At 37.3% G+C, this 26,842-nt stretch overlaps 4 protein-coding genes and 1 non-coding gene across 8 annotated transcripts; 2 read left to right on the forward strand and 3 right to left on the reverse strand.

The window, feature by feature from the left end:
- The first annotated feature begins 1,738 nt into the window (after positions 1–1,738).
- LOC103931877 (pentatricopeptide repeat-containing protein At2g01510, mitochondrial) lies at positions 1,739–4,712 on the forward strand. 3 transcript variants are annotated; one of them, XR_007253998.1, is made up of 2 exons: positions 1,739–4,372; positions 4,501–4,712. XR_007253998.1 is itself a non-coding variant. In XM_048572834.1 (2 exons), the coding sequence occupies exon 1, from the start codon at positions 1,836–1,838 to the stop codon at positions 3,690–3,692; it is 1,857 nt and encodes a 618-aa protein (XP_048428791.1). In that variant the 5' UTR covers positions 1,739–1,835; the 3' UTR covers positions 3,693–3,727; positions 3,850–4,416. The 3 variants fall into 3 exon arrangements, 1 of the variants encoding a protein (XP_048428791.1); XR_007253999.1 differs by having other exon boundaries at positions 4,505–4,712; XM_048572834.1 differs by lacking the exon at positions 4,501–4,712 and having other exon boundaries at positions 1,739–3,727; positions 3,850–4,416.
- A 4,690-nt stretch (positions 4,713–9,402) lies between these two features.
- On the reverse strand, positions 9,403–10,639 carry LOC103931876 (CLAVATA3/ESR (CLE)-related protein 16). Its single transcript, XM_009341418.3, has 2 exons — positions 10,344–10,639; positions 9,403–10,195 (listed from the first exon to the last, which is right to left on the reverse strand). Exons 1-2 carry the CDS (start codon positions 10,390–10,392, stop codon positions 9,828–9,830), a joined length of 417 nt encoding a protein of 138 aa, XP_009339693.1. The 5' UTR covers positions 10,393–10,639; the 3' UTR covers positions 9,403–9,827.
- Positions 10,640–13,135: 2,496 nt separating this feature from the next.
- On the forward strand, positions 13,136–16,255 carry LOC103931874. The gene is made up of 6 exons (XR_007254038.1): positions 13,136–14,059; positions 14,255–14,313; positions 14,417–14,495; positions 14,587–14,725; positions 15,220–15,333; positions 15,737–16,255. It is a non-coding gene; the product is annotated as an uncharacterized LOC103931874 (transcript).
- LOC103931873 (phytanoyl-CoA dioxygenase) lies at positions 16,229–19,487 on the reverse strand. Of its 2 annotated transcripts, none has more exons than XM_009341416.3 (9): positions 19,321–19,487; positions 19,072–19,196; positions 18,899–18,956; positions 18,427–18,495; positions 18,174–18,292; positions 17,412–17,559; positions 17,126–17,270; positions 16,931–17,017; positions 16,229–16,695 (listed from the first exon to the last, which is right to left on the reverse strand). In XM_009341416.3, the coding sequence occupies exons 1-9, from the start codon at positions 19,373–19,375 to the stop codon at positions 16,608–16,610; spliced, it is 894 nt and encodes a 297-aa protein (XP_009339691.1). In that variant the 5' UTR covers positions 19,376–19,487; the 3' UTR covers positions 16,229–16,607. The 2 variants fall into 2 exon arrangements, with proteins under 2 accessions (XP_009339691.1, XP_009339690.1); XM_009341415.3 differs by having other exon boundaries at positions 18,899–18,959.
- A 996-nt stretch (positions 19,488–20,483) lies between these two features.
- Positions 20,484–26,197, reverse strand: LOC103931872 (protein ESMERALDA 1). Its single transcript, XM_048573131.1, is given in 12 exon segments — positions 20,484–21,002; positions 21,115–21,303; positions 21,601–21,791; positions 21,878–22,045; positions 22,467–22,634; positions 22,745–22,949; positions 23,609–23,784; positions 23,786–23,807; positions 24,243–24,331; positions 24,466–24,533; positions 24,735–24,804; positions 25,623–26,197. Coding segments are annotated over 11 exon segments (1,686 nt in total). The 5' UTR covers positions 25,989–26,197; the 3' UTR covers positions 20,484–21,002; positions 21,115–21,140.
- Between the last annotated feature and the right edge of the window lie 645 nt (positions 26,198–26,842).

Below are 26,842 nucleotides of genomic sequence, written 5' to 3' on the forward strand. Positions count from 1 at the left end.
GAGCATCACCTAACTATTGACAAAAAAACATGTCCAACATAGGGCGTGACACATTTCATGTCTCAAATTCCCATGCATACATACCGCATAGAACACCACGATCGAGTTTCTTACTATTGTTTTCATCTTTGTAAGACTTTGCAGGAGATTGTGATCCAAATATCTGCACTGTTAGGCTTCCACCTACAGAGAAACAAGAGCAAACATGAAGAATGCATATCGAAAACAAACAAGTATACGTCAACCTACAAGATGCTTGGGGATGTGCTGAAGTGCGGGGGAAAGGATAAAGCTTTAGTCTGAAATTGGATAAAACTTTGCTGCTGACAGTATGCTAAATTCGAAGCATTGCGTTTATTGATGGTGTACTTGGTAGTTTACTAATACTAGGTAATGATAAATCAAAATTTGGAGATAGAGATTTTTTTCCCCTTCTTTAGCTGATGAAAATAAAGAGTACTTTACGTAGCACCAGAGCAGCCCCAACCCAACCCATAGCACTCTACCTTTCCCCAAGGAGAAACCATGCAAAAGCAGCACCCCAGACCGGCTACGAACTATAAATTAGCGTAGTGCTGTCGACAAATCCTTTTTTATCTTCTACACATACTTGTTAATTTTGTTCATTGATCTTTTTCAATTCATTTACTTTGACGGTTGAAAATTGAGAATTTATGTAAGAGATAAATATAAGTGCGTGAATAGCGGTACCCATAAATTATTGCTCTTTCGGTTGCTGATACATCATGCATTGCGGCCATCTGTAAACACTAGTTTTTAAAAAAAACTTAGGCTAAAAGATACGTTTCAAAAAAATAATATTTGAGAATCTATTTTATTTGGAAATCTTGGAGGCCACCGGACCCTGCTCCAACGCAGTACCATATTATTGACATGACAGCAACAACACAGACCAGAATGGAATCTTAGAACTGTCCAACAATGAAGATTAACAAGTAGCATTAATCAAGATGTAATTAACATGGACATAAGGACAACATATACTAACCTCATACCCAAGCAGAGCTAAGAAATTTTCACTTTTCGTGTTCTTGAAATATGCTCAGTTCTTAGCATATGGACAGCAAAAAACACAACACTTAAGAAGTTCCAACGGATTAATCTCCAACCCGAAAGGGCTTTGTTTGTTACAATTTGAGATTAAGAGCAAGTGAGAGAGACTGATCACCAAAATTATAACAAATGAATATGATTCTCTATCATAGAAGTTCCACTGGTGCATTGCAACTCCTATGATAGACACAAGAGCTCCTAATTGTTCAATGAACCTAATTAACTAACAGTAATACCATCAAGCAAGGGTTCTATAACTACCTGTTAAATTCAACATTGAATAAATATTATTTGGTTTGGTATTGAATTGAAATTGATTTTTTCCCGTTGAGCATGTAGGATCATTACTTGAAGCTCAAATTTAAAATTTGATTCAACCACACAAATTTAAAATTTGATTCAACCACACAAATTTATCAATGAACTCAAAGAGAAATATCAAAATGAGAATGAATGACAGTCGGTGATAGAGTTGAGTTTGAAACTTGTAGAGAGAAATATTACTAGACGAAGTATTAGCGATACTAGTTCAATAAATTTAAAAGGCTTTTGTTTTATGTCCCCAACTAATGTTTGACGAAAAGATTTGTACAATCCAGAACAAAACTGGTTCGGCCCAAAACAGAGCCGGTCCACTCCACCGGTCTTCCTGTTGGACACGTGATACCCCTATGCAAATTGGGGAAGAACGATGAGGTTCATCAAGTCATCCTCTTGGGAAATACTAACGACGACGACTTGACAAGGCAAATGCAGATACCATGGTCGCCGGAAGCCGCTCCATCACGACCATGGCGAAGCTTTGCTTCACTCTCCCGCTCAAACCATCTCTGCCATTCTCCTCCCTCGTCCAAATCCAAAACCCCGCCAACCCACGAGTTGGTTTGACCAAGCAAGCGTTGACCGCCCTCCTGCAATCATGCTCTGCGCACCCAAACCAACTCAAACAAATCCACGCTGTCGTCCTTACGACCGGCCTCTCGATCAAGAACAGCCTCATCACCGAACTCCTCACCAATTTCGCACTCTTAGGTGACATGTCGTATGCCCGCCAACTGTTCGACCAAATGCACAAGCCACGGGTTTTTCTCTGGAACACCCTTATCAGAGCGTATGTTAAAAACCGTATCTTTATGGAGGCTGCGTTAGTTTACAGGCAAATGCACGTCCTGGGTATTCGTCCTGACCAGTTTACTTACACATTTGTGGTGAAGGCATGCACCGAACAGCCCGAATTGTGGGCTGGATCGGCTGTTCTTGCCCATGTGGTGAAATATGGGTTGGAGTTTGTTGCCATGGTGAGGATTGAGTTGGTTGCAATGTATATGAAATTTGGGGAAGTGGGTGTGGCGGATTTTCTGTTTGAAACTATGGTTGAGAGAGATTTTATTGCTTGGAATGCTTTCATTGCGACTTGTGTGCAGAATGGACATGCCGGTAAGGCTCTTGCATTGTTCCGCCAGATGGAAGCGGCTAGGATTAAGCCTGATGCTGTTAGTGTTGTGGGTGCCTATTCGGCTTGCGGGCAATTGGGGTGTTTGGAGACCGGGGAAGAAATCTACGGGATCATGAAAAAATATGGGATCGGATGCAATATAATTGTCGCCAATGCGCGGCTTGATATGTATGTGAAATGTGGTAGCATAGGATTGGCTGAGACCTTGTTTAAGGATATGTCTCAGAGAAATGTTATATCCTGGAGCACTATGATAGTTGGATATGCCATAAATGGGGAGAGTGAAAAGGCGTTGGATATGTTTTCGAGGATGCGAAATGCAGGTGTGCAACCAAACCATGTCACCTATCTGGGAGTTTTATCTGCATGTAGCCATGCTGGGCTAGTGAATGAAGGCAAGGCTTACTTCAGTAACATGGTTCAATCTGGTGACAAGAGCATCCGACCAAAACTTGAGCACTATGCTTGTATGGTAGACCTTCTTGGACGGTCAGGACATCTTGAAGAGGCCCATAATTTTATAAGAACTATGCCAATTGAACCAGATTCTGGAGTATGGGGAGCTTTATTGGGTGCCTGTACAATCCACCAAAATGTTGAACTGGGCCAGCGGGCGGCTGATATGCTTTTCAAATTAGCTCCTGATATTGGTTCATATCATGTCTTGATGTCAAACATGTATGCGGCTGCTGGAAGGTGGGATTTCGTCGACAAGTTGAGGCTCAGAATGAGAAAACGAGGTGTCAAGAAAGTGGCTGCCTACAGCTCGGTTGAATGTAATGGAAACTTCCATATCTTCTATGGTGGAGACAGGTTGCACCCAGAGTCAGCAGAAATATATGAGAAGTTGAAGGACTTATTGAAACAAGTGAAGAGTATAGGTTACGTTCCAAATACCAGTTATGTGTTTCATGATGTGGACATAGAGGAAAAGGAAGCCACGGTAAGCACCCACAGTGAAAAGCTTGCCGTTGCATTTAGTCTCATAAATTTAAGGCCCGAAAGCCCCATTAGGGTGGTGAAGAATTTGAGAATGTGTGACGACTGCCATAGTTTTTGTAAGTTTGTCTCTAAAGCTACCAAAAGGGAGATTGTCATGAGAGATAAAATCCGTTTTCATCATTTTAGAAATGGAGATTGTTCGTGCAACAACTTTTGGTGATCACAAGAAACAGTGATGACTTAGAGGTGATAAAGGTATGGAGATGTATTTTGGTTGTTGGTTTCCTCTTAATTTTCAGGTGTGTGATTCGAGAAGAACAACTGATGAGCTCACAACGGATACTAACTATTGGCTACGTAAATAATACTTGCACCAGCTTTTGCACTTTGTACCGACATGTGAAAGGAAGGACAAAGTATCAACGCCAGCAGATATCTCATCTTTGGCAAATGCCAAAAAGTTGGATTTCCAGCATGAGCATCTGCACAGCACATTGGTTTGTAACGTTTCAGTTAAACTCATTTACAGCACCCAAGAATTTTGGCTCAGAATGTGAAACTTGTGTGCAATGTTATCCCCCAACATTCATAAGAAAACGTTACCAGCTGTTCTAGTTTTCTTCCTGATTCCTTAGCATGCCTAAGGGAAGCATTGAGAAATGGTTTCAGTCCCACAACTGATAGATTGCAGAAGCTAAACACGGTGGCGGGTGTTGCCTTGGCATTTAACATCTCTATCATGGTTATTCATCATATTCGGTTCACTGTGATACAATGCCAACTATTGTCCTTCTTGATCAAGTATGGTTGCACATTCATCTGACTTTGGCTTTCCAAACTCTAGGGAAAGGGGGCATCTACTAACTAAGATCCTTGCTACGGTTGGACATACGGCATCATGTAACGTTTCTAACTACTTGATTAATTTACTTTTTCTGTTTTCATTGAAATTATGTTCATTATATTATCGTGAAGGAAATCAAATTTGATTGATAAAAACTAGTCAAAGTTTTTATTTTTCTTGCTAGGTAGTGAAGAGAAATGTAACATGCTGTGCATCACAAATTGCGGTAACAGAAGTCCATAAAATAAGAGAGATTTCTAGCAAATGTAGCAAGGCCAAAAAGTGTAGCTTGAGCACTTTAAATGTACAATAAAAGATCAACAAAAATGCATATCTGCCAACATTAAAAGTTTTCATCTGCCAGAGAGCCTCCCTTTTTGGGGAATCTCTTACGAATGAAGACTTACATGCAATCTCAGAACGACTCTCTCTTTCTTTCTACTCGCTCTTGGGGTACCCCCAAGCCCCTTCTCAGTTTATGCCTTTTTCTTTTCTCATCCTCTACCAAGTCCCTTCTGATACTACACTATAAGCTCCTTAAAATTCCCGTTGGACATTTCAGGGATGTTTTAAAGAGATTTTTCAATATGCTCAGAACACGGTACAGTAGGCTATATGTTATTATGCAAGTGGAAGAAACTTTTTTTTCAAATATCTCTCCACTTATATAATAGGATTATTATACAAAATGGTCCTTGATATTTGCATGATCAATAGAAATGGCTCCTAAAATTGAAAATCAATAGAAATGATCCCTGAGATTGTCAACCATCCATGATTTTGGTCTTTCCGTTAAAAACTCTTTGGGCAATTTTCATAGCTTCGTAATTCAATCGGTTATTAACCAAATTCGACCCATAATATATCAAAATGAAGATAAGAAAGTGTAGAACAAGATTATATCTATTTGGAAGCCCAATGATTGTCAGAGATGGCCGGAAAATAACTTGAAAGGTGACTGGTCCGCTGGAAAACTCGTCGGAAACTTGGTAAACTTTAAACGTTCATAACTTCTTCAATACTCAACGAAATCGAGTGATTCAAAAACAAAAATCATACTTCTCGATGAGACGAAGAGAATGGTATCTTTCTTTACTGCTAACTTGGCGTGGTTTGGCCGGAAAACTGCTCGAAAATGGTTAGCCACTTTCCAGCCATTGTTCGACTAAACCACAGCGAGTTAGCCTTCAAAAAAGGTATCATTCTCTTTGTCTCGTCAAGAAGTATTATTTTTGTTTTTGAATCACTCGATTTGGTTGAGTATTGAAGAAGTTATGAACGTTTAAAGTTTACTCAGTTTTCGGCGAGTTTTCTAGTTTTCCCGCGGACCAATCACTTTTTAGGCTATTTTCCGGCCATCTCCATCAATCATTGGGCTTCCAAATAGGTATAATCTTATTCTACACTTTCCTATCTTCATTTTGATATATTATGGATCAAATTTTGTTAAGAAACGATTGAGTTTACAAAGTTTTGAAAATTGTTCAAAATCGTTTTTAACAAATAACCAAAATCAGGATGGTGGACAATCTCAAGGACCATTTCTATTGATTTTCAATCTCATGGACTATTTCTATTAATCATGCAAATCTCAAGGATCATTTTGTATAATAACCCTATATAATAACATATAGCGCATGTCCGTGTTCCGGACACATCTCTGGCTGTTTTGGTAGAAGGAACTCCGTTTTGGCAATTTTATGGCCCTGCTAGTTTTTTTTTAATTAATTTTTAACTTTTCCAGCATAAAAAATAAATAAATAAAGTACTTATATGACTTGATAAATTGTAAGGCCGGTTTCAAATGACTTGTAACGTTATCCTTACAGCACAGGCAAAAAAATCTTAAGAAAACTCAAAAATCGATATTTTCACAAAATCTATGAGTTATAACTCATGGTTTTTTCACAAAAACCGAGAGCTGTACTTATGATATTAAAGTACATAAATTATGAGTAGGAAAAATCTGCAGATGTTATCGTGTTGTTAAAACGAATATAATAATTTAAAATACAAGAGGAGAAGAACAAAACCAAACTGATGATATACAGTGAATGAAAACACTATCTAATTCTGGCATTTTTCTGGGATTCTCTGTAAAAACAAAGTATCCCGCTCTCTTTTGAAGCTGTCACAAAACCCAACTTGGACGTTCCTTATTACCGTTCTTCCAAGAAACATGGCTGTCGTTAAACGAAAGGAAATGCCAAATAACCCCCTCTATTCACTATTTGTTCAATCAGTAAGTACTATGACTCCCCCAAGGTCTTAATCTACTTGTTTGGTGGGTGCTGCTATTTGGGCTTTGAGTTTTGAGATTAACTTACATGACACAGTATATTGTTATGGTGATATCTTATGTCATTTGATAAAGAGAAATTTACGCTAATGAGAGTAATATTAACACGAAACATCACGACAGTACTATCTTGTATCGTGCAAATGCAAGACCTTCTCAGGTGTTTCTTACCACCACTTGTTTAAAATTACCGAGGATTGAAGAAGATCCATTTTGTAGGATATATCAATCCTTGAAACCAATTATCATTACCTATATCATCAAGCTGTAATGATGCTGAATGCGACCTACATTGATAACATATATGATGAATTATATATATATATATATATATATTCGCTTGCTAATTTTGTGATAAACTTGGCCTTCCGGCCAACTTGTCCGCCAGTATCTTTTGTATTTATTTTCATTTATCTCTACGCTAGTCCCACATAACTAAATGTATTGCCCTCTAGAAATGTCGGCTCACACAGACTATAAATATATATCTCTTCTCTCTACATCGTTGATCAAGTGATACATCACGTATCATTAAAATGTAGAGAGAACGGTGATAACAGATGATTCAATGAAGATGTTGATTGAAGGACCCAAAAATGAAAATAAAATGTCTTTGAAAAGACAAAAACAAAAGACCTAGCAAGCAATATAATGCAAAACCTTGGGGTGGGTGGAAGCAATAAACGGGTTTTATGGGAGTTGACATAGAGAGAGATGAGGTGGTTGCATTTCGATCAGAGCCTCTTTAACTCTCTCATCACACATTTATGAACGACTCCAAGCAAACATTCATTTCATGGGGAATGACCCACTTTAATTAACTCAGTAATTTCCACAAACAAATTATTAACCTAATTAATTGATACCAAAATGTGAGTATGAGACGGTGATTCAAAGTACAAAGAGTAAATGATGTTTAGAAAAACTTGGAAATAAACTTTTAGAAGAAAAAAAAAATGAAATATATAGAACTAACGAAAAACATGACTCAATATTAAACGCAGTAACATTTTAAAATTTATACAACCAACTCATTGAACGTGATAAAGGTATAATTGTTATTTTGTTTAGTAATAGGTGATGACCAGACCAGAATCTTTTGATTTTTGAACTCTAATTAATTAAGTAGTAAAAAACTACTTGATTCGGTTAGCTGAAATAAATACCTTTTTCTGTTCTCTGGCCAATTTTGGGTTCGCGGGCTCTTAGTTTTATATATATTTTTATAGGATTAACATATATTAATTCAGTTTCTACACAACTCAATTCCAAGGAAGTTTCCACGGCTTTGTTTAATTGTGGATCAAACCTTGAGAGCTTGAACTTTGTTTGTCCGCAGGTGACATTGAAAACACTGAGGGACAACTAATTTCTATTATGCAAAGCTTAATTTTTTTTTTAAATGCATAAAGTGCGGAGTTGGATTCTCTCCCTTTTTTTTCTCTGCTTTCAATTTTATCTTCTTCTTTCTCAGTCTACAAAAAATGTAAAACAAAATGATGATTATGTGGTTTAATCTTGAGCATTCAAATAAGTGGGAATCGGGGTAGGAAAAGAAAAATGAGATGGGAGAGAATCCAGATTCCTAAAGGACCACAAGTTGTGGCTGCCCTCAATTTTAATCTAACAAGAGCAACCCTACTAAAACAAGGCAAGAAGAGTTGTCCTAATACCCTAGAGTTGTCGTTTCTAGGATTTTGGGACAATCCTCACATAAACTAAGACAAACGTGAGGTTGGATGAACTAAAATACAGAGGATCTCATGTTTTTATGAAAATTACGTACTTTACAAATGATGGAAGTTACAATTATAAAAGTAACTTAACTTATTTTGCCCATGCACAATGTTTTTTAAACTTTCCAAAGATCTAAAACATTAACTTCGTATCTTAAAAAAATGACATGGTCCAAAATTCTCTTTGTAAGTTTCTTTCCAAGGAATGGGAGGGGCTTTTTGAAGTTTAAAAAGTGGGGGAGTACCCGATGAGTGCTACATGCAAGAAAACCTTTAGCACCATTAGTTCATGTTGGGAGAAATGCACCCTAAATCCTGAGGAAGCGTGTTGGCCCATAGGGACGGGCATCCTCCTTGAGAGCTAAAAAAAATGATGCATTTAAGTCAAATGCAGATCTAGGAACAATCAATCAAAAATAGTCCAACTCCCAGCCAATATTTATTTCAGAGGACTTACAACCACATGAGTCATTCCCTACTTGCCCACGTGGCTCATTATTAGACGTTCATGTTTTACCCGAATAGGTTGAATGCTAGATGTACCTTAGACCAGTGGTCATGATCATTTGCTTTGAATCAGCGCTGTGTGATTAGGTCTAATTGCACTGTTGGAGAAGAAGCACTGATTGCACGGTTGGATCTGCCTAACAATAAACTATACACACTCCAATTTATACTGTTTTTAGCCTTATTTCTCCCTATGTATACCAATTCATTTCCAATCTTTAAATTGAATACCTCAAAAAATAATTAATAGACAGATATACACAAAGATGGGAGATAATCAATTTCTTATTTAGTCTACAATTTAGATGTTCATGCGAAGTTTGGTAATATGTCACATGATGTATTGGACAGATGCAATAGTTTATCAAGGATTTAATAATTCTTGCATACAAAAACAAGAAACCCTAAATCCAACACTTCATAGACTTACATCCAAAGGCATTTACAGTCTAGCTAAGATTGATTCTGTAGCTATACATTCTGTGCTGCAACAATGTAAATGTGTAGGGTTATGGGGGAGCTCTGAACCATGACATGAACAAAATTAAAGTGGAGAAGAATATATAATGAGTCACTGCAATTTTATGAGTCACTGCAAAAAGAAAACAAGAGCATTAACTAGCCTTTCCAATTTTTTCCCTTCCTCTTACTAGTCTCTGCATTTGCTCCTCTGCCCGTAACCCTAATCGTCAAACCCTACTGGAAAAGGCTAGAGCCATGCTCTCATTCTTTCTACCTCAAAAACAACAAAAATAAAAGAAAAGAAAAACTAATGACATAAAGATGTTACAGTCATATTTCACTTGAAAATTCTAGCTAGCTAACTGTAGCTAAGCTAGCAGTAGTACGTACTGGAATACACAGGAGAAGCAGCAGCAGCGGCAGCAGAAGCGGCCGTGCAGTGACATAGTAAACCCTAATCACAACCACTGATATCGAAATCAGAACATTAATTGAATTCGATATTAGTTAGTTGTGAAGAGGGTTTGGACCTGTATGAACTATTCTCTTGTCATCTCCGTATAGCTTGCCCGGGTCACCGTTGATCGCCGGAAGACGATGAACATGGTGAGATGGACTACTCGAAGGTGCGTAAAACGATACCTTGCCCAAAACTCGTGCTTTCCTCTGCGGCGATGACCTCATTATCCGACCGGTCCACTCATTGTCGTGACTGGTACTAGTAGTAGGAGTACTGGCAAAAACCATCAAATTACTCGTTTGAGCAAATATTAAAACGACACAGAAGATGAAAATCGCAATGCTTCTAGCTTCTCTACGGCCATTTCTGCTTCCTTTTCTTGTTCCACCTTCTCCAGCAGCTCTCATTGCACCAACTAAAAATTTTGTATAAATGCCAAAGACTCACAAAGCTCATAAAACTAAAAATGTAGTGTGAGTAATAGTACTACTTCTGGGAAAAGTTGCTTTTTTTGGCAGTGATTATCAGTGAAGAGAAGAAAGAAACAAAAAAAAGCTTAAAACCTTTTGCTGCTTGTTGGATTTTCCTCGTCTTGTGGGTCTGAAGGCACATGAGCTTGACCCTTGATCCCTGGAACCTTCTTATATTTTTTTTATTTCATCACTTCTGAGAGACTTGGGAGTCTGCACCTTTTACTCACCCCACCACCACTCACCACTGCTTTGCTTTTGCTCTTCGGTATCTGTTTGGTTTTTTGTGTGCTTTGATGTTTTTTTATATATAATATACATATTTATAATGTTTCTCATATATGCTGCTGGCTTCGACTTGGAGACGGTGGGGACTGTCCAGTATTAATAGGCCGTTGTCCCCGGAACATTTTCAAATCTAATCTAGCAATGTGGAAAGGAAAAAAAATGAAGCCTTATACTAAACCAACTACCTCTTATGCTATGTTTACTAAATCGTAATCGGAACTTAAATAAAAAGTTAATCTCAATTACTGAATCATTCTTGTGTTTATAAATCATAGGGTGAATTGCTAATTTAGTCTTTGAATTATCACATCAGTGAAAGTTAGGTTTTTAAACTATTTTTTCAAAAAAATATGTCATTGAATTATAAAAATATGCCAATTACATCTATAATATTATATTCAAAGCTACTATATTCCAATTTTATGTCAATTTAAGTTACGTTACTTACATGTTATAAACATTGGAAGGTAGGTTGGTAGTTTTTCATAAAGAAATAGTGTATGTAGTTAACTTTGAAGGCTAAATTGGGAGTTTTTCATAAGAAATAGTGTAAGTTAACTTTGGAGGGTAATTTAGACTTTCTATTCGCAACCTATATGAAATGTTAAGGGCTTATAGGCGAGAAAAAGAATGGTATTACACTCTAACGTGTGTCAAGTGACTTAAGTTGACGAAAAATTGGATAAACTAGCTTTGAATATAACAATAGGGATGAAAGTAGCAATTTTTTATAAATCTAGAAACTTATTTTACTGAAAAAATAATTCCAAGAATCTAATTTTCACTGTGGTGATAATTCAACAATTAAATCAGCACTTCACCTGAACCATATTGAAAGTAAGAATGGAGCCTATTCAATATAATAAATTTAATTTAATTCTTGATTTTGGAGAAAATTCGACTTTTGGCCGGATAGGAAGTGGCATTCTAACTTCTAGATAAACAGCACATTAGAATTCATTTTTTATCCAGTTTATCCTCGCATTATTTCTAAACTTTCAAGCTTGCCCAAGAAAATAATTTTTTCCAGAACAAGAGCATCTTAGTAATTAAAATAGTTTTAAAATTGATTGAGAGAAATCAATAAACAACTTACATGGAATCCAATATTATTCTACTCCAATTAGAGGTATCTTCAGTAAACAACTTTAATGCAAGTCCCAATTTCGACTCCTACTCAATCCAATTCATAATTATTGACTTGAAACTAGTAAACATGTCATCAGTATAGTAGTACTTCTCTTCTTAACGTGCACGACAGTTTCAAGTTAAAATCGCACATTACAATCACTAAAAAAAATAGTAAAACTCAATCGTTGTACCGTCTTATGGTTTATCCATTGCTTGTGACACCAATAATTTTTTCTTTTTGGTATGTAGCTAGGGATGTACTATAATTTACCTGAATCTCTCTCTCTCTCTCTCTCTCTCTCTAATTTCATGGACTTTACTATTCTTTTACCATGCTTCAACTCTTTTGTCCTCACTAGCTAGGTAGGTACAATATGAAGATTTTGTTTTTGTATTGCACAGCTAATACAAAAACGCCTTGATCTTGATCTGATTGTTCATTGTTACTTACGTTACAGACACTTGATCATTTTGATTTTAATTTAATTAATTAACACTTACCCAAACTCCGATCGAGCCGATGCTTAGCGGGCCTACGGCCTGCAGTCTGAATATGGGCCGTCAAATGCATCCTGACGTTCCGTCTGAGGAGAAAGGCCCACTATTTGGACGTGGAGTTAAACTCTGGTCTCTGTATATATCTAAGATTTTTAATTTTCAATTTTCGACCAATAGAAGAAAGTTTTCAACTGAAAATTAAAAACATAATATTTGTTTGATAATTTTTTTTAGTTTTCTAATTGAATGAATTATCAAATAGATTATAGAAGAACAATATTACTATGTTTAGACGAGAGAAATAAATTTGAAATTTGAACAATGTTCAAAGTTTATAAATTAACATTCACTAATTATCTTGTCTGAATTATAAACATAAAAATCTAAATTTTTTGGGTGGAAAAAAAATCTTAAAATTTGAAACCTCTAATTTTCATGTTTAAATTATATATAAACATGTGTCATTCCATAAAGTTTTATGAGTGAGAATTTAAATATAATAAATTTTATATTTAAATTTCATTGTTATTAATTAATCAAATAAAAAAATTCACAAATTCTAAAAAAATAAAATTCGGCTGCTCTTAAATTTTTTTCGTCGAAACAGAGTATAAAATTTCATAAAATTATAAATTAACAAAAAAAATAAAATCCATTGGTGGAGAGAGAGACGAGAGAACAAAACGCTTGGTCACCGACTCACCCTTTGCTTTATCATTGCTTATGAAATTAGACTTTTGGTAAGATTTGGATGCGAATTGGGGAATATGCGCATCAGGAGGGGAGATTCCCAGCGTCATGCGCATCTTCTTCCCCTTTCTCCTTCCACCCAACTCAACTGAATTAACTCCCCTTCCTTTCCTCACCTCCACCAATCCCACCCAGGTTCTCTCTCTCTGTTTTGGTTGTACAATTTTCTGTGATTTTTCTGATGTGAATGTTGGTGTCTTGCTTGCTTTGTAATTATTGGGTTTCTTTTGGTTTTATTTGCTTTCTGGAGAAAATCAGGTAATGAGTTTTGGTCCGGGGTCGGGATTTTATCATGCACACAACCTGTTTGATAAAATGTCGCTTCGAAATCTCAGGTGCTTCTGGGCCGTCCGGTTATGTTGGTTTTACCATGACATGGGATCTTGCTCCGACCATCTGCATTTCGGGTGTTAAATAACTTAAATTATTCATGTGCGTTTTGATTCAAAATTGCACCTCTAACCACATTTGCTCAAACTAATTCCTGCTCCATTGAATTGATCCAATTGTCTTGCATGTAGCACTACAACACCTGAATTCTGGGCCGGCCGGTTATCTGGTCTTGTGGGTGATTTCGGGTTTTTAGTTCTTTAAGACCCTACGTAAGTTACATTGAGGTTTCTGCCTGGTTAGGTTTAACATCATTTCCTATGACCAGGCTCTTACTTTGATTGCTTAAAAGATGCAATGCAGCAGTACAACTTAGAAACATACACGGGTCCGGGATAGCTTTTAGTATACATGTTTAGATTAATTTCCAGGGTAAATTTGGCGATACACTTTAAAAAGATTCGAGCTTTTCTTTTGAATGCACGCTTTATTTGTAGCTTCAGTGGTTGCTCAACATTATGATTTGTTCTGCTCTTAATTTGTGGAAGTACTGCTGCTGTTTTGTAGTGGTGCACTTTTAAGCGGTATATTGGCTCGTAGCCAGCACGCTTCTTCCAACACTTGCCAGCAAGTGATTGCTGGCAATATGAGTCCCAAAAGTACATTGAACTCGAGCAGAGCCCTACAGGGATGCATGGGGTGCATGTGGTGTCCAGTTCTCGGTTTGAATCAGAAGAGACTACTCAAAATGACCTTTCTCACTCAACTTGTGGAACCTCACCTATTGGAGCAAATCAGCAGCTTTTTGTGCAGTGAGTGAGAAACTTAATTAATGAGACTTGTTTATCAACATATGCTATTAATATTTTGGACTATGCATAGTTCCCATCAACAGGACAAGACTAAGCAATGAGTAATATTTATTTAAGATAATTGTGATGAATTTCCGCAGTCTTGATGTCATGCTACATTCAAATACTTATTTAACTTTGTCTACTTGTTTTCAGGCGAGTGTGGCAGCAAAGACCGCCATGCTTGAAGCCCATCCAGGGCTGCTGCATTCAAGGTATTTTAGATATAAAAGCATTTTTTTAATCTTCATCTGGTTTGCAATCCAATTTGTTGCATGACAAACAAATATTTGCTTACATATTTTCCCATTTTATCAGGTGATCAGAGTGTTGCAGAAACACTCGTGAATGTGCTCACTTCACTTCCTTTTATAGTTCTTGGAATCCATGCCCCAAGGTAATACATTTTTGGAAGTCAGTGGATAGACATAAACATAATCTTGCTGATGCATCAGGTTTAATTAAATTTATCCTCCTTGGGGAAACAGGAAGAATCTAAATACCAAGCTATATGCTAATTCATTAATCGGAGTTGGAGTCGCCTCAAGTTTATATCATTCTTCAAGAGGAAAACTAAGGAAATATTTAAGATGGGCCGACTATACGATGATAGCCACAACAACAGTAGTAAGTCAGATAAAAGTCCCTAAATATAGTTGGCCGCACTCTTTATTATCAGCATCTGTGAGCTTTTTCTGGACGATGGCAAATTGCTTGAGTCAATATTAAACTCATCAAAATATTGTAATGGCAATACTTCCCGCAAACTTGAATGTATGGAATCATGTATCATATATAGAATTGTTAGAGCTTAAGAGGGAATTTCCACTTAGAAATCATTGCTCGATTCAAGCACTAAAAGTCTAAGATATAATGCTTCTCCACCTCCTGCTCTCTGAACATTTACCTGATTTTATTTATCTGAAGAAGTGCTAGGATTAATTTGTACATACTCAAAACTCATCTTTGGCATGTTTACATGGATTATGCCCTGCCAGTTGCCAATGTGTCATTTCTTGTACGAATTACTAGTTGTATCTGTATATTTTGTTTCTGTAAAGTTTCTCAGTTGCTCACTTTTAGGCATGTAATTGGAAATGGATCAACTCAAATTTTTGCAGTGTCTATCAAGAGCCCTCAGAAATGAAAACCCAAGGCTGCTGACGGTAGCTTCTGCATTATTTTTACCTTTCCAGCCTCTGATGGTTTCTGCCGTTCACACGGGATTAATGGAGGTAACTTTTAAGATTTAACCACCGTTCTTTATCAATTTTATGACTAGTGTCATCCTTGTTGGAAATGGTGCGTGATCAGCTAGTAATAGGTAAAATCATCCGACCATGATATTTATGATTTGAAAAATCTACGGTTTTAATGCATTTACAGAGTCTATTATATTCAACTCTGCGTTGTGGATGAAGCTTGACAAATCTGGAAACATGTTTTATGGAAGTAGGCTGTTAAATATCACGAAATTCAGACTTAAGCTTGCAACTTTCCGGTAATTGTTTGGAAAAGGACCATGTTAGTAATTAGTCATAGCCATAGGTAACCTGAAAAGTTTTATGTTAAGCTCCTCTCACTTTCTACTAAAACAGTTTCCCACTTTTCTCATCACCCGTTACTTCTTGTTTTCAGGTAGCATTCGCCAAGAGAGCATTGAAAGATCCAGAGCTAAGAAATGCCCACAATGTACATAAGATGTCATCACTATTGGGAGGTGTCTTGTTCATTGCCGATGACATGTTTCCTCAGACTCCGTTCCTTCATGCTGCATGGCACCTTGCTGCAGCCGTCGGTGTTGGCACCTGCAATAAGCTTCTGGAGTAGCCATCATTCAAACAGATAGAAGACCTGGCCAGCAGGCTAGATACAATTCTACAACCAAATTTGTCGATCCAACCTTATTATTTTGCAGAATGCCACCGGAATTATTATTTAGTTAATATCTAGGTAAAATCATAGGCGCAGGGACAAGGTACGAGGTACGAGGGTTGTCTGGGAAAGTCGGAACATTAACAAAAATTTTCCGATTGACATGTAAATAAGATAATAGCAGTATTATTGTTGCTGGTGGATATTCTGTGTAATTGAAAGATAGTGGCAACCAATTTCAGTACTAAAAGGGAGTATAAGATCACTCAATATTTTGTGTCATTTACTGAACAGTGACTTGAGCGTCAAAGTGTCTTTTACAGGTACCCTTCCTCCCCCTATGACGACAAGGGAATATGTGTGTCGTGCTTCTCAACATGTCTACAAGATTATTGTTGGAGTATTCGAATTTTTCCACTCCATATAAAAGCGTATAAAAGTGAAAATAAGTGTGCATAAATCATTTTTCTAAAGAAGAGAGGGGAAAAGCAAGAGAAGATTATAAATTACAATGATCAATGGCTCGGCTTTATTCATCCAAGGAAACAAATGTATCAGCGTTCATCGACCTTCTTGTCGACAACCCCTTGTAGATGTAGATGTTCTCGGGAACTTCGAATACCGAATACCTCGATCAGATGGCCTGCTTGAGATCTAGAGATCCAAGTTTTAGGTCAGAAGAGGATACGTACAGAGGCTCTGGCTCCACTTTTCTCCTGATCCTGCAGGTTAAACATAAAACCATGCACATTCTTCAGAAAAATTCAGTTCAGACTTCAGAGGTCGGAGACGCTCAAGAAAACGCGGAAAATTATTCCAAATCCAGAAGAGACATTTAAGTTACAATCCTAGACACCGCACGAGCCCTACGCCTAAGATGGTACTCGGGAGATTCACTCATTCGTCCCACTAGCAACCGGTAAAGCTCAGTAATTCTACAAAGAGAGATGTAATTACCAGTTATCTTGAGACCATCTGCAGCCATCGGTATCCACCACATGCAAGCTGTACGCGTGCCTGGATTTTGAGGACTGGTTTTCGAAACTGCAGTTGAAGCATTTGACAGGAAAACGGCAAAATTAAGCTCCTTAGAACCACCCGACTACGAATAAATATTTAAAGGATCAACAGAAAGAGTTTATTTGAACTCACCTTTGATGAATAAGATCACCGTGAATAACAACTAAAGACCCAGCTTTCACTTCGATGGGAACAAAATCCTTTTGATCATACTCAGGGGAAGGCCGATCAAAGGTCACACCGTCTTCACCTCTAATGAACCGTCTCACAAGCCCATCTGTTAAACAACATAAAGACCGATTACAAGGAAGAATTACTAAACAAAACAATTTCGAAGCCTTTCCAGCTCAGAAGCAGAAAATTAAAATAGGCAAAGATATTATTTAGGAAAAAATAGAGAGGTGGAGGAGAATGCTACTCTTTTGCGATCCAGGAATAGCCCATAGGCAGCCATTCGTTATTGTTGCATCTTCTAAAGCCAGCCACAGCCCTGTGCAAGTTGGTGGATCGGTATAAAGAAATGAGTTATCCTGATGTGGCACTACCTCACCTCCGATTCCTGGTTGCTGCCAACAATATTCTTGCAGATTAGTTTATGCATACTTGAAGAAAAACAACCAGTATAAACATATAACATAACCAATCTCTCGAACACATACTATGTTCCGAAACTATGTCAACTTAAAATCATGCGATCAAGGTTTAGAACCTTCAAATCATAATACTGCTAACTCACAACTCCGTGGACACAAGTGTTCCCATTGTAGACCTAGTCCCAACAAAATAACAAAAAACTTGTTCTAAGCGGGGTGAGTCAGGTATCTCGATGAAGACTTGCCCCTCTCTCCCTGATTATGTGTGTGCATAACTGTATAAAAACTTTTGAACACATATTTTTATATGCAAGTGTTTTCCTATAAGTGTAGAAATGTCGATCAAGTGTTCCCCATCTGCAACCACGAACACCAGTCTATATGTACAAGCCTCCATGCCAATTGTAAATTGTATCTAGTTATTCCAAATGCATTGTGTCTAATATGTTTAGGGTTCTTCCGACCTGGTAGCCTTATTGTTAGAAACCAATCCTTTCGTCCAAATGGACCTTAAGTCTTCATCAATATAAACCTTATAAAAGCTGCAGAACTAAGCGTTATACACGAGAGAAGATGTAATGTAATACCTTGAAAATGTACATAGACTGAATGAAAATGGGCCTTCTGTAACCCAAGGAGATGAACAAGCCTGAAACTTTCTCAGAAAAGGTGAACCCTTTAAATACTGGATCGAGCTCATGTAATGCTGCACCAACAGACCACACGCTTTACACTCTCAGTTCGAGTTAAAAACGCAGATAAAAAAAACTACAATCCATTTCTACAACTTTTATGATAAAGATAAAACTAAAGGGTTTGTGGAAGTGGTTCAGAGCTTACCATGGCCAACTTTGTTAATCGAGAGTTCCTTCGGCTGTCGCAGTTCCCCATCACTCCCAAAAGCTTTCTCTGCCAAAATTAACAAGTCCCAACATGTTAAGCTGTGCTAATTAAGTGTTCAATTTCACTATTGGAACAAATTCAAGCTACTTAAAATTCAAAGTTTTTTAACAAAGAAATGGAATAAAAACATACAAACAGGAATCCAAGTAGGGGCTCGTTTGGAAGTGTATTTAAAATGACATAAAGCGGTTTTAATGAAATTGATCATGGGTTCCAAAAGCATTTAAGTGTAATTTTGGAAAAAGTACCAGATATGTACTTCCTGCAGGAAGCAATTCAAGTGTTTTTCGAAAATCCAATTAAATTTTTACTAAGGATTGGTTTTGAAAACACTTTCAGTCATTTTAAAAACACTTCCAAACAAACTCTAAATGATTTAGAATACTGATTACTGAAACATAAATCATACCTTCGAAGAAAAACGAAATTTTGTCAACGCTATCATAGAAGTAATTGTCAGTAGACTTCTGCTGCAAGATATAATTAAAAGGGAAGATTTAATTACAGAGAAACATACACAACTAGCTAAAAATTATGATAAAAACATGATAAATTAATCAAAAAGAAAAAAGAAACAGAAACTTGGTTGGTGGTGGAGTAAATAGAGGCGGTGGAAGAGCAGTCAAAGTCCTGGAGCAATTGGTCCATTCGGTTCCTCATGGCCTCGATGTCCTCCGCGCTCGCAAACGATTCCATCACAAGATAACCTGCGTAACCATAAAAACAATTTAACAACAGACATGATTCAAGTCAAAAACATAAGACTAGTGTTTTCTTAGGATAATACGAGGTAAATAGGAGCTTAATTAAGGTTTGGTTTGGTTTGGTTACCTTGGGAGTGGAAGGTCTGGAGCTGGTCAGGACTGAGACTTCCGACGATTCCCATGGCGTCTGAGACAGAGAGGGGCAAGAAAACAGGTCGTCAAACGTTGGAAGTTTTTGGAGGCGTTTCGGAGGTGACCGTAATCTCCTCCGGTCCTCTGTGCTCTTTTATATACGTATATATATATATGAAAACGTGCAATCTTGGATTCCATATATTCACGCGGGAGTAAACTGCCGTTTAGTATCACCCCAGTTGAAACTGAGCCACTCCACTAATTTGTTTTTGATAAATTAACCTCATGAATAATATGAAATTAGCCATTAATCTCTTGCCGTCGGATTCAATGAAATTTCATTCATTTTCCCGTCAAATACTGACACATGACCAGCACGTAATTCATTCTTGAGGGTAAAGTCGTGCCAATATTTTACAGCAAAGTGGATGAAATTTCACCAAAACTGACAATGAGGGTTTAATTGGCTAATATCAAATAGTTTAGAGAGTTAATTTACCAAAAAATTAATTCAAGAGTCAATTCAACCAAGGTAATAATCCAAGGAGTCAAATGACAGGTATACCCATTCTCGTAGGATTTGTCAAATTTACTCGTATCTTCTGATAAAATCAAAAGTCAAATTTAATTGTGGCTAGTCTCATTTTGATATTAAGAGTTTGTTTAAATTTTGTTTGTAAATATCTCATCGTTTGTAAAAAAAAAAATAATCAACAAAAATTCGACAAGAGAAAAAAAAAAGTAAAAATCTTCAAATTAGTCACGCAATGCAAGTTAAAATTAACGAATTGCATCTCCGATTGGGTTTATACCGTTGAACCCTCACCAATTTTGGGTCAGGCCAGCGAAATAAATCCCCACCAACGGAAAAACTGGATCAAATCACGCTCTGCCTTTTGAAAGTGGTGTAATGGACAAAATCTGCACATGCCCACGATCCGTATACCATTCCCATAAGACGCTTCATGAAACAACACTATGACAAGTAAGTCAATCACATATTGTTACATGTTTTATAACTTTCCTCTACACGGCCCTGTTGCAGATTGGCCACGACCGAAAACGCAAGTCCAAAGAATACACAATTAAGGAAAGACAACGAAGCACTAGCTCTGGCCAGAACCACAGAAGAAAAGAAAACGAAACACACTACAATTTTAAAAAATTTGAGGCCAACTGTAATTACTTTGAAGCTCCCTGTATCACAAAATGTACATACTGATGGAGTTTAAAACGTATCCTGGGAGCGTCCGTAACAAAGGTAAAACTTCGATGGAAGGGGATAGAGGTCAGGAAATGATACACATATGAAACACCAAAAGAACCGTAAGAAAAGAAAAAAAAGAATCAAAATAAAACGAATGCCCTGATCTTGGATAAATGTACAAAAATTATCCTACCTGATCCTGTTTGCAATTGCAGATCAAACTCTTAACTAACCTACAAACACGGCCAAACCAGGGTGTGAAAGGAATGTGATTTGTCAGTGCACAGCTTGTTAAATACAGCAGCTGCAGATATGAAACAATGCTCCGTCAAACAACCGGGAAACTCTTGTGATGGAAGGATTTATGTCTCGCTATCTTGTCTTCTGACATCGTATACAAATTATGCAACTTCCTCACCGTACGATCCCGGGTAAAGAATCAGGCAATTGTGACCTCCAACAAATTCCTTGTATCTCCCAAAAGTTAGTGTATGCCCTCTCGCGTCCGGACAGGGGAAAAAAAAAAATGAAAGAATGGCAACACAAATGTAGGGGGGGTCAGCAGTAAGGTGTGCTCACATAATCAAAGGCATCTTCAAGCAAAATCATGTAGCTGATGCTGCTCTTGAATCTTCTGTCTTGTTTGAGCGGCACATACAATCCGGGCATGGGAAGGTATATATAGAGTCATTAGGCCTCTTGATCTCATAGCCCTTTGAATCACTATGGGACCTCATGCCCAGCAAGTGACGCTTGAAAGTCTTCCATCTGAGGAATAAACAATAAAGCCAAGAAATGTTTACTATGGTGTCCAAGACATTTTTGTTCATATAACTCAAATGCATGACAGTTAATAATGTATTTTCATCTATACTTAACCCACTGCGTCGACTAGAACCTCCTGCCTACTGCCGCAACATCCATATAAGGCTTTGACACAAATATCAGCAAATGTAACCAAACTTCTAGCCATTCAATACATACAAAGACGCATTTTTAATGAAACTAAACTAAGATTCACCCTCAATGAAACTAAACTAGCAGCAGTAGGTCATGTATACATACCCAATTTGTGGATTATCAAAGAGTAATGCTAGCTTCCGCTTGTCAGGCCTGATAGTCTTTGAGTGTCCACCATACATGTATCTTCTGTGTCCGATCAAAAAATGGGGAAAGTTCCCTCCTTGAGTTGTCACAAATACTTCACTATGTAGACAAACAGTGTAATCTATCGCAGCCATCCTGGAAGAATAATTCTAGTAGCAGTAACTCAAAGTCAGAACAATCGTATTATACCATACCACAGAGACAGTAGAACCAAACAGAATTAAACGATTTGGACCTTGAATGGAGCAAGCTCCTCTTCTGACGCTAGCATCTCTTTTGTCTGCAAATTAGGAAACATTTCCAGTAATGGGGCCATTGACTTCTCAGCATTATATATCTTTCCGGATGCCAAATATATAAATGTGTTCTTATCAAAACCCATTCCCCTCAGCATCAAGCCAACCTGATTAGATGACACAGAAAAAGAAATAATCAACTAGCCAAATCAAGAAATACAAAAGAAACTTGAAAAAGTCACAAAATCTTTCCGAAGTAATAACAAATTCAACAACGAAAAAAGACAGTTGCAATTGTCTTCGAAAACATCAATTTAGGGACCCCAGCTGGCAGATGGCATCATAGCACAGTGGTATAGTCTGCCTTGCAATGCAAGTGCCTCCTATTCTGGGTCCAATACAGGAATGACACAACGGATAAGGGCGGGGCGGCTAACCCCCTGTTATGTTGCTCAACTCGAATGTGAAATTTACATTGCTCAATTGGAATTCATGCTAAACTTTTTTTCCGTTAGTCAAGACTCAAGAAGAAGTTCAGTTTGTAATTAAACACAGCCAGAAAGAACTACCCAAAAGCAAAAGTTATACCTCTAAGGGAGTGAGGGGACATTTGCCATTGACCCTGATTGCTCCAGGACGTATAACCCTACCAGGTTTGGTAAATTTCCCTTTCCAACCTCTTTCCCTTGCTGCTTTCATATCTTCATTTTCTTGCCCTCCACCATCAAAAACACAACAAGAGAACGCAACCATGTCCTGCAAATAGGATATCAGCAATTCCACTTGTGAAAGAAAGATAATACCTTCTTCATGAGGTTATGAAAAAGTCAATTACAATGCCACACTTCTAGTTTATCAGGACAAACCTCCTCAAACCGAAGATGAACAGAAATATATTTTCCACCATAATTTGTGCTGCGTTCTTTCATTCTTACAACCAAAACTTCTCCCAAAGTTAATATAGGACTTGAAAACTTTAAAGCTTCATAATTTGCCAAGCATCTTAGCCGTTGGACAGCAGGAGGAGAATCAAATGATAAACGATTTGCAAAAGGAGAAATCCGTATAACCCTGTTTCATCCACCAATATAACCATAAGGATCATTTTATATAAGCATCGCTTGAATCTTGCCACACCCATTCACAAAATTGATGAAGGATGAATGTCAGATCATCAAAAAAGAGATGGAAATAAAAGCATCCCTAGAATATGCAATGGATAAAAAAAATGAAAATTTTCAATTCCTGCGCAAAGTGCATAACAGTCCATATTAGCTCAATGCCCCAGAACAAAAACCTTTTTAAGTATTTAATACCAAAAAATTAAACAGAACATATAGTTACTGGATCTCATTTAAAATAGTGATAAAACAACATATAAAAAATGAATTTATGATTGATGGCCACTAATAAAGTTGAAATCAAGTACACAAGTTTATTGCGCCTCAACCCAAGAAACCTCATCTACCATGCAGAAATTTGTTAAATAAAAAACACATAGCAGAAAAAGTGTCCAACCCAAAAACATCATATTCACGTGGGGTGATAAGTCAAGGTTGAAATTTACCACCTCTACCTGCACATAAATATAGGACTCGCACCTAAGGCCTTAGCATGTCTCATTTGATGCAAAGTTTTCATTTTTAGCACAACATTTAGCAGGACAACATAATGAGAAAGTATCTTTAAATAAATAAAGGCAATATGAAGATTAAGAATTTCTGACTGACTTTTCTTCAAGTAGCCTTGGGAGAACAACATCCTCATAGTACAGAATGGGAGACCATGCTTTAATTCTGAAGTTGTAAACATTGGTCATATTGTGGTCAAATCGTTCCATTAAATATTCAGGAATCTTGTCAACCACACGTACATCATTTTCCAACATACTGATGAAGTAATCTTCAGTCGTAAATTTCACTGAAATTACTGGACAAAAGTAATAAAAAAAAAGAGAAGACAATCAGATTCCAGTCTATATGAGAATGAAACTGTCGATACTAGATTCATATTTTTGTTCAACAGAAAACTCCTGATAAATCTATGGGGTAATAAGCAAGGTCAGGCCAACCCGATAAATAAAAAAATGCTGTATTTCACCTTTTATCATTTTATTCCTTTTATCTCATAATGTAACTTTACACTTTTAACCCTCCTTCAGTTCTGTTTTTAAGCTGAAGTGTTAAGCTGAGCCAAGTTGTATGGAAAACATGCCAAACTTCACACACTGTTTCTTCTCAGATTCACACTCGGTTTCTTATATACCTCAGAATTTTGGCATGTCGTCCATACAAAAGCATGGATATTTGTTGTAAGGCACCCTGATCGTACAAGCGCAACAACAAAGAGAAAGTTATGACAAACCTTGGATCTCTCCAGATGCTATGAAAATGAAATTTGGGAATTACAAGTGTCGCATTAAGATAGCCTGCAACAGCAACTGCATTGCATATCTAGAAAGCATCAACAACAACCATCCATCAAGGAGTCAAGAAAGTTGTTACAAGAATGATCTTCCTTATGCAAAAGGCAAAGCACAAACTTAAACATGAAAAGAAACGCTCAACAAGACAGGAGTCAAACTTACTGAAGTCCTCTGCTGATTTAGACCACCATTTGCCTCAACATATATATAACCATTTGAGTCGGCTAAACCTACAAGTATAAACAGTAAAACCACATTAAAAATGTACAGAAATACATAAATGTGCCAAACTAAATAGAAAAGAAAACAAAGGCATTGCTACAGTAGGGGAAAATGTCAAAAAGGAGGGCTGTGAACGCATAGAAATTCAAAAAGTGTACCAGCAGCAATCAGTGTATAAAATTGCAAGAACTAGTTGAGATAACTCATACCTCCAGAGGATTTGTTTACACACGGTCTCCACTCGCCACTTTTATAGGAATGTTTCCAAACAGTTGAAATCTACACAGAACCTGATGGGGTCAGTAAGTAGCACTGCATATGAGGAACCTAGAATTCTAAGTCATAAGCACATCGAGAGAATCCAATATCTCTAAGAATAGCCTACCAAACCTAGTAGGTTAACAAAGGGAACATTCAAAAAGATCAACAAGAAATCTTCTTCAAAGCCCACTTCTACACTGCTTCCCATGTAATAGGGGCATTATCTCTAAGTTTTTTCTATTCCCGGCATTTTCTCTTGATGGTGATTTGCTTATTGTTGTACAACCCAAGGTTAAGATGACTAAATAACACAAAATGCCATCATAATAAGTTCAAATTCAACTCCCCGGCATTTTCTCTTGATGGTGATCTACTTATTTGTTGTATAACCCAAGGTTAAGATGACTAAATAGCACGAAATGCAATCGTAATAAGTTCGATTTCAGCACAATGAAACAAAATGAGAATGTCCAACTTATAACAATACAAATAGTTCGCCAGCGGGTTACAGTTACTAGCTTGATTATCTATGGCAAGTTGGCAACTTAGAGATTGACTGTTCAAATCCATAGTCCATTTACACAAGATTTCAAATCCCTAGAATAAATAATAAGCAGTGTTGCCGATTAAGTACTAATCACTAAGCAATTTGGAACGCCCAGCAATCCTATCCAATGTGATCAATGATTTGAATTTCCTCATTAAATTATGTTGAACAATAAACAAAGCAAACAAAAAAAGAAGATTCGTTGAAATTCGAATTCATGTATTTTGAATAAGATCTCAAACTGTAAATCAGGAAGGAAGGAAGCAAGGAAGGAGGAGATGAGACGCACCGCATCGGCGGAGGAGTTATCAGCATCCATTTCGGGGCGGAGCTTGGCGTAGAGTTGGGGGCTGCGGTAGACGGAGCCGGGGGCGAGACGATGCGAGATAACGGGAACGACCTCGAAAGAGACGGAGCCCATGTAGAGGAGCATGCCGGCGATGTAGAGGAGAGGGGCGAATAGGAAGAAGCCCTGGCGGCGGATAAGAACGGAAAGGAGGTGCCAGACGATGCGCTGGATTAGGGTCCGACCCGGCTGGTTGAACCGGCCACCTGGTTTGGAGCGGCCGTGTCGGAACCGGGGCGAGCGGAGCGGCGAAGGCGGCGGCGATGGGCTGTTGTGTCCGCTACTCGGTAGCCGGTTGTATGGGTGCATTGGGATTTCTGTACTGCTCTCTCTCTCTCTCTCTCTCTCTCTCTCTCTCTCTCTGCTACGTCATGTGGCCTTCTCTCTCTCTGGCTGTGTGTTTCTTGTGAATTGGGTTTTCTGAGAAAATTTTGAGAAAAAGTGGACACAGAAGAATTTAGAGAGAGAAAGAAGAGAGAGAGAGAAGTGTTTGTATTGTATTGATTCGAACAAAATAATGAGTTTGGAGTGCACGTGCTCGGCGCTTCTCCTCTCAGGGTTTTTCATTTCTTCAATTTTTTTTTTTCTGATTTAAATTTTCTTTTTCTTTTTCCAAATAATTACGTCAAAGTGTTGTCAAATATATATCTATATACATTTTATTATAAATAAATTCAACGAGCATTATATTAATTCGTATCGAACTCGTAGTGAATTCAATTAGATTTTGATTAATTCTTTGTAATTCTAGATGTATTTAATTAGAGTTTTAAAAGTTTTAAAAGTTCAGATGTATTTAATTAAAAATTGACTTTAAAAAATTTAAAAAGGAATGAAACCATATGAATTAGAGAAATTTACCAGTATATTTTTTAGGGGTGTAATATTCATATTTTTTTTAACTTTTCACACGTCCTTTGTTGATCTCTGTCATTTAATGTTCTTTAATACATCGATAATGCTACTTATTTGGGTTAGGAAAATTGGAAGGAGGATTATGCTACTTATTCTATACCTTATCTCTAATCCTATAATTTTAAATTCTTTCATGTTTTATTGGACGGGTAACTTTATATAAGAGGATTTTATTTTTGTATATATAAAAGTTTATTCGATCCTTTGTGAGAGGGAGACTGCTAAATAATAATAATTAATTGCATAAT

This window comes from the organism of the source record quoted next, unplaced genomic scaffold (genome assembly GCF_019419815.1).
Source record: "Pyrus x bretschneideri cultivar Hongxiangsu unplaced genomic scaffold, Pyrus_bretschneideri_v1 Contig63, whole genome shotgun sequence".
NCBI classification, from domain to species: Eukaryota; Viridiplantae; Streptophyta; class Magnoliopsida; order Rosales; family Rosaceae; genus Pyrus; species Pyrus x bretschneideri.

Coding starts and splice junctions, on each gene's coding strand:
- LOC103931877 (XM_048572834.1), top strand. CDS start 1,836: ATGGTCGCCGGAAGCCGCTCCATCACGACCATGGCGAAGCTTTGCTTC.
- LOC103931876 (XM_009341418.3), bottom strand. CDS start 10,392: ATGTGCCTTCAGACCCACAAGACGAGGAAAATCCAACAAGCAGCAAAA. Junction 10,196..10,343: donor AATCCAACAAGCAGCAAAAG/GTTTTAAGCTTT, acceptor CAAAATTTTTAG/TTGGTGCAATGAGAGCTGCT.
- LOC103931873 (XM_009341415.3), bottom strand. CDS start 19,375: ATGGGAATCGTCGGAAGTCTCAGTCCTGACCAGCTCCAGACCTTCCAC. Junction 17,560..18,173: donor AGTCTATGTACATTTTCAAG/GTATTACATTAC, acceptor TATTGTTGGCAG/CAACCAGGAATCGGAGGTGA. Junction 17,271..17,411: donor TATTCCTGGATCGCAAAAGA/GTAGCATTCTCC, acceptor GTTGTTTAACAG/ATGGGCTTGTGAGACGGTTC.